Source organism: Cyprinus carpio, chromosome B22 (assembly GCF_018340385.1).
Source record: "Cyprinus carpio isolate SPL01 chromosome B22, ASM1834038v1, whole genome shotgun sequence".
NCBI lineage: Eukaryota > Metazoa > Chordata > Actinopteri > Cypriniformes > Cyprinidae > Cyprinus > Cyprinus carpio.
The window spans coordinates 29,160,653-29,172,581 of NC_056618.1; the positions used below are offsets into that span (position 1 = coordinate 29,160,653).

At 36.1% G+C, this 11,929-nt stretch overlaps 1 protein-coding gene across 1 annotated transcript; it reads left to right on the top strand.

The window, feature by feature from the left end:
* Window positions 1-3,099: 3,099 nt before the first annotated feature.
* Window positions 3,100-3,977, top strand: LOC109108726 (cytochrome c oxidase assembly protein COX19). Its single transcript, XM_019121831.2, has 3 exons — window positions 3,100-3,275; window positions 3,360-3,471; window positions 3,569-3,977. The coding sequence occupies exons 1-3, from the start codon at window positions 3,194-3,196 to the stop codon at window positions 3,651-3,653; spliced, it is 279 nt and encodes a 92-aa protein (XP_018977376.1). The 5' UTR covers window positions 3,100-3,193; the 3' UTR covers window positions 3,654-3,977.
* The last annotated feature ends 7,952 nt before the right edge of the window (window positions 3,978-11,929 follow it).

Below are 11,929 nucleotides of genomic sequence, written 5' to 3' on the forward strand. Positions count from 1 at the left end.
TCGGGCAGTTAAAGGTGCCTTCCATGAACTGGTTACTTCCTGGTGCACTTCCGGGAAGAAGGGAACCAGAGGGGGGTGCTGGCGATCCGCATGAGCAGCCCCCAGGAACCAATCATCCAGCCTCGAGCGCTCGGGACAGGGTGGAGGATTCCACTCAAGCCCGATGCTCTCAGCTGCCTGGGAAAGCACGGCCGTCAGCTCGGGATCAGACTCGGGCAACGTTGGCACTCCCGAGGGAGGCAACACAGCCGAATCCTCATATACAGTAACCCTCAGATCACCCTGGCCACCAGCCGAAGTAGCCCTCTTACGAGAAGAAGAGCTAGAACGGGGTGTGGCAGAGGGGACTCTATACCTTTTAAGGTAATCGAGTCTCGATCTCAACGCCGAGATGGTCATGTCCCCACAATGAGAACATGAGCCATCCACGAACGCAGTCTCAGCGTGCTGAAAGCCCAGACACGTGACACAGCGATCGTGACCGTCACGAGGAGCGATGTATCGACCGCACCCAGAAACGCACGGGCGAAATGACATCTTTAAAAAGATGCAAATCGGCCCGTATCTCTTTTTGTGAAAGAAATCTTGCTCTTTCAGAGGTGTTGAAGCACTCAGGGGAACGCGGGAGCTGTCGCAGGAAACCCAGACGAACCGCTGAATCGCGCCGTCACACCAACACCAGCTCTTGCTTGTAACACTCCGGTGATAGCAGCAAGCGATGTGCTCGGCTCTGAAGCGAAAGCTTGAATGCGAGTTGCTCGCGTTGCTCCTTATATACTCGCTTTGCGGGGCGGAGCTCGCGATGCAAATCCCGCAGACCAAGGTACTTTGTGTACCATTGGCTCGTTTTGTACCACTCGAAGGGGATTGGGCTCTCGGGCGAGATCCCATTCGTAACGTCGAACGTGACCGACTGAAAGGGAACTGGAGTTATTGAATTTGGAAACAAAGATGAAGTTTTCAAGGTGAATGCATACCTTGACTCTAGGGGTCAAACAACTAAAAATCAGGTTAGGAATCTTGGTGTGATTCTGGAGACAGACCTTAGTTTCAGTAGTCATGTCAAAGCAGTAACTAAATCAGCATACTATATACTATCATCTAAAAAACATTGCAAGAATTAGATGTTTTGTTTCCAGTCAAGACTTGGAGAAACTTGTTCATGCCTTTATCACCAGCAGGGTGGACTTTGGAAGGGTCTCCTCACCGGCCTTCCCAACAAGACCATTAGACAGCTGCAGCTCATCCAGAACGCTGCTGCCAGAATTCTGACTAGAACCAGAAAATCTGACCATATCACACCAGTCCTCAGGTCCTTACACTGGCTTCCAGTTACATTTAGGATTGTTTATTGTTTATAAATCACTCAATGACCTAGGACCTAAATATATTGCAGATATGTTCACTGAATTATAAACCTAACAGAGCACTCAGATCATTAGGATCGAGTCAGATAGAAATACCAAGGGTTCACACAAAACAAGGGGAGTCCGTCTTTAGTTACTATGTTTAGTTTTAGTTACCGCAGTTGGAATCAGCTTCCAGAAGAGATCAGATGTGCTAAAACATTAGTCACATTGACTCAAAACTCATCTGTTTAACTGTGCATTTATTGAATGAGCACTGTGCGATGTCCGAACTGATTGCACTGTATTTTACGTATTCACTGTATTTTATGTAAAATCATTTTCTATTTTTAACTGTTTTCAATTCATTTTAAATAAGTCAATTTTTAAATCATTTCCAAAGTTTTAAAATTGCTTGTTTTATTTTTGTTATTAGTTTTCTTCATGATTATTTTACTTCCTTTTATGTAAAGCACTTTGAATTACCACTGTGTACGAAATGTGCTATAGGCCTATACAATTATATTTGCTGAAAAGTTAAAGTTATTTTAAATAATTTGTAATTGCTGTCTTTTTTTTTTTTTTTTTTTTTTTTTTGATGTGTTTTTTTTTTTTTTTTTTTTTGTGTTTTGTTATTGTGTTGGGTGGTCTATTTGGATGTCTTGATTTATATGTACATTTGTTTAAGCATTTAATAATAATAAAATAATAATAATAATAATAATAATAATAATACAGTCTATGGTGGCAACCCTACTTGCCATATTTTATTATTCCCTTCACTTCAGTTTTACTCGGTGGTACGTTAATATCTATCTCTGGATGTTTTCAGAGCCCGTCTACGGAGAGCCTTCCCACTCCCTATTAAGTCCTATTGTACCGAATTTTGGCTGCAGTTCCACCAGAGTTCCACTGGGGGCGATCGCCATGAGTGCAAAATGAATGGGAGTCTATGGGGCTAGACGGCTAAATTTGTCCCTTTCACCCGATTGCCGTTGAGAAATCTCAGATCTGATTGTAGGTTTTGCAAGTTCAACATGGGTTATAGGTCGAAAGTTGAATGAACGAGTACTTATGTCCTTTCGATTTCTTACAGATTGAGTTTTTGTTGCCCATATCACGCTAGCATTCTGCTAATGAACGTATAACGTATGACGTCATTGACATTTTAAAAGACTTTTTAAAGCAAATAAGTGACTCAAAAAATCTAACACCCAGCAATGTGTAATTTCTTTGCATCTCCTTTCGAATGCAACATTCAAATTACTAGACAAAAAATTATATCCTGAGAAAAGTGGATTTTGAGGGGTACACCGCCATTGACCTCCATTCATTCTGCACTCGTCCCTCATATGGAATCAGAGTGGAACTGCAACCAGTTCAGAAGCCGGAAGTGTAGTGAGAGTGAAAGTTCTCGCCATATTAGACATTCTCTGATGTTTTAGAGATATAGGAACTGAATATTACACAGCACCCGCCTTATTGTTTACAATGTCTAGCCCCGCCCTGTTCAGAACAAACACATAAAACCACTGCTAGAGAAAACAAGCATTTATGTATTTATTTATCTATTTATTTTTTTGGTTGTTTGTTTGTATTTATGCATGTATGTAATTAGACGTTTGATTCAAAACTAGTACTTATTAAGTTACTAAAAGTGTAGGTGTGAAATTAAGCCCGTGTGTGTCGCTTACCTTTATTTTGAAAATCCAAGGCTGGGTAATACAGAGGAAGTAAACAGTCCGGTTGTTGCTTAACTCACAGCTTCAGTTTAGCGCTTGTTAAAACCCAACAGTGGGTCCCCTTTCACAACTTAATTTAGTAGTGAAACCTCATATAAGCTAACGATGTCGACAGCGATGAACTTCGGATCCAAGTCCTTCCGCCCGCGTCCACCGGACAAAGGAGCGTTTCCCTTGGATCATTTCGGTAAGAGTGATCGTGCGCATGCAGCAAGCAGACACAACCAATGACTTTGCATTCACGTGTTAAAATGATATTTTGTGTCCACAGGTGAATGTAAATCATTTAAAGAGACATATATGCGATGCCTTAGAGAAAGTCATTTTGACAATTCGCGCTGTCGGGAAGAGTCAAAGGAGTATCTGGAGTGCAGGATGGACAGGTGCTGGTGCTGCTGCTGCTGCTGTTGTACATGATGTAAAGTTGTACAATTACAAATACATCCGAAACTACTAATAAACGTTTTATTTATTTCTCAGACAGTTAATGGCAAAGGAACCCTTTGAAAAACTTGGCTTTAAGGACTTGATGGAGAAACCAGCCGAAGAAAATAAAGCCGAATAAAATCCTGACAAAATATAATTTGTGATGACGTTCACGTTTTGTTGAACAGCTATGTGTTATATTTATCTCGATGTCAACTGATAAACAACTCTATGTTTTGTACATATTAAAAAGGATGTGTTTAAAAATGAAATATAATAATAATCAAGATGTGTATGTGAATAATAATCAGTATGCTCGGTGGTCCGATACTGATACTTAGGAGATTTGGTTTTGTAGAGTGGTCTTAAATTTGTATTAATGATTTGAAGTTTATTCTTATCACTGGAGCTTTTTGATATTTCTCTGGAATAAAGAGTGAGCATAGCTCAGCACTGCTATGAACAGCCTTGCCATTGATCATTTAAAATACATTTTATGTAAATAAGACACTTAAAAACTTTTTTTTTTTGGCTCAAGTAAATGCAATCTGAACAAACAAAAGAAATAAAAATGTAGCACAGATATACTGACAACAATTTACAGCACAAAATCATAATGTGTGAATTTATTTATATGATATAACAACCCTCTAAGGACACCTTGGCAATTGAATGCCATTGGCTAGTAAACTGTTTTGTTGACTCGCCAGACTGAAATACTATTATATGCTATACTATACTATACTATACTATACTATACTATATATGTATTATATATATATATATATATATATATATATATATATATATATATATATAATGGTGACTGAGACTATGTCACTGTCTGCTTTGTGTTTCACAAAATAAAGATATATGGGTGAGAAGATGATTTATTGAGAATTCTTACCCTTGAATAAAAGAAAAGAGAGGTACATTTTCATTTGCAATTAAAACTTGAGTTCTTTCTAATATCAGGGATGTGATTCAATCAGGTCAGGTCTGAAAAAGGTGATGATGTAACCCACAATTAAATTTAAGTCATAGACAAAGTTAATTTTTAGTTGCTTCTTTATACATAATATGTATATCACTCCATTAGTACATTTTCTCTAAAGTTGTGCAGTGTTTGGGGGTGATTTTATTTTTTTATTTTTTTACTATGTGCCTCAAAAATATTACATTTTGTATATTTTCATATAAAATGGCAACATTTGATGTAAAACATGTATGTTTTTCTCTTTCCAAAATTTGGAAACAAACTGGGATCCTCTGTCAGAGACCACTTCCTTCGGGAGGCCATGAATGCAGAAGACGTGATCAATGACAGTAACCTGGCTGATGGTAATTTTGGCAGGGGAATGAAATGAGCTGCCTTCGAGAAGTGGTCCACCATGGTCAAAACAACCGTGTACCCCTGATACAGAGGTAAGCTGTAGACAAAATCCAATGCGATGTGGGACCAGGGTCTCGAAGGGACTGACAGCGGTTGGAGGAAACCGTCCGAAGGTCGATTGGAAGTCTTACAACTGGCACAAATACAACTGGCCAAGACAAAATCCTGAATATCACGAGCCATGGAGTGCCATCAGAACCATTGTTTAACCACCAAGAAGGTACGATTTACCCCGGATGGCTATTTTGTTGGTTGTGATGAGAGTGAGAATACCAGTAGTGTTGGTAATAGTAGGTAGCGCTTGACCATTTAAAATGGCTGGTAGGCCATTGTGAACAACTAGCTTGCTGCTGGAGCTATTTTTAGTTCGTCCAGCAGGGGGGTGCTCATTCCCTGACTTGTATGGATGCAAAAGTCCTAGTGTAATGATGCAGAGTTTAGACTTTAACAGAAACATATAATTCTCTAGTTTTAGTGCACATATACTGTACACACAATATGTCTCAGAGGATGGCGCCATCTTTGATTTTGCACAGCTATTATATTCATATAGAATGAGATGTAAAGAACTGTGAACTGTCAAAAGTGGTCCAGACCAACCTTATGAAAGTATGACTTACCAAAGGCATACTTAACTAAGAATGTTTTGGAAAACACATATTAGCGATAAGGTACAGGTTAAGGTACAACTTAAGAGTAACATAGCGCTAGGAAGGTTTCGGGAAACGCAGCCCTGATCACGGACTTCAGATCAACACTGAGGGTATTGAGAAGGGTCAGTTCAACAGGATCAGAGTTACTGCAATTTTCTATCTACTTTACTTGTACAATATGAATACATGAGACTATGCATTTGATATCAAATTGAATTAAAATAAATGTCACCAGACAAATTGTTTTCTATCACTAAAAATACAGTAAATTGAAATTAAAATAAATAAAACAATAATAATAAAGAATTGACTATGATCTTGTCTGTTGTCCTCTGCCTTTTGTGTCCATTTTATTAAGGCTCCCCTTTTGATTCAGTCTTAGAATCCAGTTTATATCGAGATCTTGTCTTTAGAAAAGACTGCAGTGTGAATAAAATGTTCTCCATTACAAATGTTTTGCTACAAATAAAATGTCATATTTTCATCTGGGGTATCCATATTATTTTAAGCTGGAATGTGCAAGTCTTCCGGTGTCAAAAACAGTTAGTTTTAAAGTACTAAACAGTCTGTTGATGTTGCAAACGTGTGTGTTATCGTATTATTTTAATTGATTTCCGTAATCATAAACACTATGTTTCGTAGGATTGCAGTGCAAATAGTTTTACCATTTACTGCATGTTATTATTAGTTATTCAACTATAGCGAAAAGGAAATACAGGAAATAGCTAATTGATTTGGTGAAATATAAGGTGGGTAAAACTATAAAAGCGATTTCTCACTTACAACTCCTCTTGTCTATAACCTAAAGGGTCTTTAAAGCTGTAGGTGGTGGACAGAGAGATGCCAACAATAACAGCAGGCAGACCTAATGAGGAGAAACACATGAGCCGCATACAGGATGTTCCAGGCAAATGTGGACAGCAGGAAGTACTGCAGCAGTGCTGTGATTGCCATACAAGGACCCTGATCAGTCTTCTCCTGCACATCTGAAGAAGGAATAACCTTCTGTTCTGAAACAGATGACTTTGAGCTCTGGACCGGGTTGTTGATCCCAAAAATGAAGAGAAGGTAGTAGGTGGTCATGCACAAACAGATGTTCACCAAGAGCATGGTGGAGTTAGCTCCTGTTTGTGTAATTTATGAAAAAATAAATCAAGATGATTAACCTAAAAAAAAAATACATACACATACATTGTTCCATAAACTAGTTCTATGGAATTAGCATTAGTTTGCTGGACATGATACAATAGAAATACATGATCTTCAAGGAAATGTGGAAAGAAAAAAAAAACAGCTTTTTTTCTTTTCCATTCCATTCTATACGTTTTCCAGTAAAAATATTACAGATGCACCGACAATAAATTATGGCCAGTATGCTGATAATTATTTTCTTTTTCTGGTTAATAACCGACACATGCCTAAAATTAAAAATGCTGCACTATTTTGTCCAAATAAATTAAAAATAAAACACTATAAAGTGAAATAATTTTGCTAACAGTAAATTTAATCATCACAATATTATATTTTATAGTATAAAAAAATTTACATTCATCGATTTGCTGAAGATTACATTTAACAGTGTTGTAAAATAGTATTTTTAAAGAATGAATGTTCAATTATCCGATATCTGATATTGAATACACCTAAAAATAAAATAATAAAATGACTAGAATATAGAATGTATTTTAATTTTATCTTACACTATTGGCAAAATTTGTTTTTCAGCACACATCACTACACATTGCTATTATGCTTAAAATATATAAATAAATAATGTATGGGGAAATATACTTAACATCATTATATGTTCTATGTAAACAAATGAGCAATTTTGTTTCCAAATACATTAACTGTGATTAAGAATGTTTCAATATTTTTTACTGGAAATAAAACAAAAAGTACTGATTAAGAAAAGGCTTTTTTTTTTTTTTGCTCAGTGTAGCATGGTAATACCATGGTATTTTTGAAGTAGATGGAAGTACCCTAGATTTTGCAATATATGAATATGGTTCTTTCAATAGTATGAAATCAAAGTATTTTGTATAATGACATAGTATTATTTTACCATGATACAGTACAGTATATTAAAGGGATAGTTCAATTTCAGTTGGTCCCCACTGACTGTTTATTATTAAATATATCCATTGCTTTTACCTGGTTTTAATTTGATAAACTGCGGTGAGGACCATACACACAATAGACAGACTGCATCCCACAATGCTGATCCAGTTTAAAGCCTCAAAATAAGTATGTAATTCTCAAAACTTTTGGCCCCGAAGAGACCTTGATAATAAATATATGTAGATCACCAAGATTAACCAAAGATTAAAGTGTGCTGTATTTTTACTAACTATCAGGTAAGCTAAACTAACAAATGAAGTTAACTTAGTACCATGCTAATGACAGATTCTCTTGAAATCAATTATGAGTTGTGTCTCCTGTGCTCTTTACGCAAGGAGTATTTACTGCGTATAGAGAGAGTTTCTGTCCACCTTATTTTTCAACGCATTTTCTGTGAGTTTTGGAGACTTCCGGTTAATTAACCAATGTAAGGAAATAACGAGAAGAGTAGAATAGTGAAGTGAAATGTAATGTTGTTTTTTTTGTAATCCAGTGTGTTCATAATTAAACTGATAGTTCACCCCAAAATGAAAATTATATCATTATTACTCACCCTCATGTTGTCCAAACCGGAAAGACATTTGTTCATCTTTGTAATACAAAGTAAGATATTTTTGATGAAATCCGAAACTACATGTGTGGACATACAATGGAATGAAATGTAGTGTCTCGCAGTACCACGGAGCTACATAAATAAACATAATATAAACATACAACACTAGACGTAAGAACAATTTTAGACCTACATAGCTAACTATCTGAAGCGGTAATCTTACTATACATATACTATAAATAGTTGACTATAACCTAAGACAGACTATACAAGTACTTTACATAATAACTGTGCACGATATTGTGCAAAAGAGATATTTAAGGTTATAAAGCAAGTAGTGCAGTATGATTTGTGGTGCATTCACAAGTAAACATTTTTGTTATCTTATTAAGTCCTTGTAACATGGAGTGTTTATAAGAAAGTGTCTGGTGCATATAGAGAGGAAAGAGTGTTTTTCTACAGGTGGTTTGTCCAGCCCACTCACCTGTGTGTAGCACATTCAGAATTGCACAACGTTTTCCTTGAAACATGGAGTGTTTATAAGAAAGAGTCTGGTGCGTATAGAGAGAAAAGAGTGTTTTTCTACAGGTGGTTTGTCCAGCCCACTCACCTGTGTGTAGCACACTCAGAATTGCACAATGTTTTCCTTGAAACATGGAGTGATTATAAGAAAGTGTCTGGTGCATATAGAGAGGAAAGAGTGTTTTTCTACAGGTGGTTTTTGTTCAGCCCACTCACCTGTGTGTAGCACACTCAGAATTGCACAATGTTCTTGAGGTTTTTGAGACACCATGTATGGGTGTGTGTATATCTATGTATGTTATTTATACGTATAATCTAACTACAAGCAACAGCACAAATAAATATAATAGAGCAAAGATACAAATAAAATAAACAGTGCTTTTAGGTAGATCCAAAGGCGTTTCCACACTGAGCGCGATGCGAAAAAGTGAGGCGACTCGCCAACAAATGGTGCCTTCATACCGAACGCAAAACGATTGTTTGCCTTCTGCTAATTCACGCCTGCATGCTAGGTGGCGCCGATGATTTGACAACATCCACTGCTCAATATACAGCATTAAATTAAGATAAACAAGATTCTACACCAGAAACAAAATATCTATAATGCTTACAAGAATAAGTACAATTAGCATCAAGCTACACTTGAAAATGTTTGTAATTATTATTGTATTTGCTTACCCACTTTAAACCATCATCAAGTGCTTGTAATAACTTCCAATTGTGAACTATAGTTGATTTTGATTAATTAGCATACACATGCACTCGTGTGTTTAATAATGCTACAATGGTAATATTTGTCATAAACATCCTTTATTGTATATATATTGTATATAAAAAATCCCCTATAATTTTAAAAATGTTTTCGGAGATGTGAGCTCCAGAGGGACAGCGGGTGTTCAGCATTCATGAACCCACCAAGAGCACCTCACCTCGGCCATATCTTGTGGAATTTGCCGGCAGCTCTGATGTTTGTAGAGTGGTTAAACAATCTAATGGGCAGTCGTTGGTCTCATTAATCTATTATTTGTTTCAGAGCAAATAGTTTTGGCAAAATCTGTTATATTTGTAACTTCAGTGCTGTATACCAGAGTGCTTCCTTTGTACTTTTGACTGAATTTGCCTAGCAACTTTTGTGATGGCTGTTGTTGTTGTTTATTAAATATTATTATTCAATAAATAATATTTTATATGAGTAATAGTAGTATTTAGTATTAGGAAACAGTGTGTTCCGCCATTAGATGGAGACAAGAGACTGTTTTATGGGTCAGCAGTAAAGACTTTTAAATTGAAATTGAATTCCTTCGTTACTAGTTCTAAAGTGACGTTTTGGAATTAGTAATGGAGACTTGGGCTCAGCTGTTAAACTGTCAACTTATTTGAATCTGTGGTGGAAAGAAGTAGTTCTGCACCAAAGAGGGCTTTCAACGACACTCCGTTGTTATTTTTTTTTTATGTATTTACACACTCCTGCTGTCAAACTGTTGTATAAATGCAATATCAAACTTGTAGACATGAGATATGGCTGTATATTGGCACGCTGTGATTACCAGACATACCAGCAAGTGACTGTCTTAATGAATGAGTTGGCTCAACCGATTCGTTTAAAAAGCTGATACATTTAACTTTGCAATCGACTGTACTTATAGTTTAAAGTAGCCCTGTGATAACAAGCTAATTGGTGCAGATGCGATTCAATATGTGTGCCCTTCTTCTATGTGAAATAATCATAAATACCAGTTTATGCTGTTTGATTGTGGCCTCTAAGGTCATGCTGTAGCCCCGGCTGACCCGTTTAGATCTTGTGTGCACAGTGGAAATGCAGCTAATAATTTCTGAATTCTGACTGGCATATAACGAACAAATCAAACAAATGTAAACGGGCAAAGGCGGGGCCCCCTACAAGGCGGGGCCCATGGGCTGCAGCCCACTCAAGCCCAATGGTAAGTCTGGCCTTGCCTACGCCACTCAGCCTGTGGCATCGTACCTACGGCCAAATCATAGCCGTGCCGATATACAGCCATATCTTATGTCTAAGAGTGTGATATTGCTTATATATATAAATATGAATAAAAAAAAAAAAAGTGTATTATAATTAACATGTTTTATTCCTAATTTACTATATCCTTATTACATATTCATTTATTACAATTATGATTTTAAATATGTGTGTGTGTGTGTGTGTGTAGAATTGTTTTCATTATTATATATTCATTTATTAAAATATTCAGAAAAGTATAATGAAAAAGAAATATGTAAATAAATAAATTACATATAATTAATTTTTCTGTTTTTCTGATATTTATTTATTTATTTATATTTGACCAGTTATTTTGTGGTAACGACTGACTGTACGTTAATTCATATGTACAGTAGGTGTTTTATTGACTAATAACATGAGTGATTCAGAAGCTGCCATATGTTATGTAATCATTACGAGATGATCATTTACCTCGGGCCTAATGGTGAACTCCACGTTATCGAGCAAGCTTTTGTTTTGAGTTGAAAAACCGATCATTTTCATAAAGCACCACTCCAATACTGGGATTACTGTTCCCTATGGGAAAAAAAGAAGGAATAAGGTGTTTTGGTGTTAAATTTTTTTATTATTTATTTTGTTCATAATGATGAGAGAATAAAAAATGGTAGTACAGTATTTCTGGGAATCATTCTGCAGTTTGATATATATTGGGAAAAATATGAATATTACATATTATTATACTAAAAATGTTACGGAAAAATTACTGAGTGCATTACTGAGTGCATTAGTGCAGAGTTCAAACCATTGACTACATAATGACTACAGTAACCTGGATGCAGTTGTTATATATTATAAATTTTATGCAAGAAATGTTTAGAATGGGCAGCAATTTTAACATTAAAAATGGATAACATCATAAAATAATTAACAGTGATAAATGCAGATATGAAAATGCAATAACAAAAATATTAAATATTCAAAATATTAATAAAAACTAATGATACTAAAATTACACTTGCATCGACTTTTGTCATTCAAAATGAATGTGAATTTGTTCAGATTGTCAACCATTGTGCCCTATTAAATGTCAAAGATGTAAATACAGACGTTGACTTTGCCACAGTCCAGAAGTTGAAGTCCACCAAATGTGTGGAAAAGTGTTAAATACAAACACTGAGCTGAGGCCATAGGAATA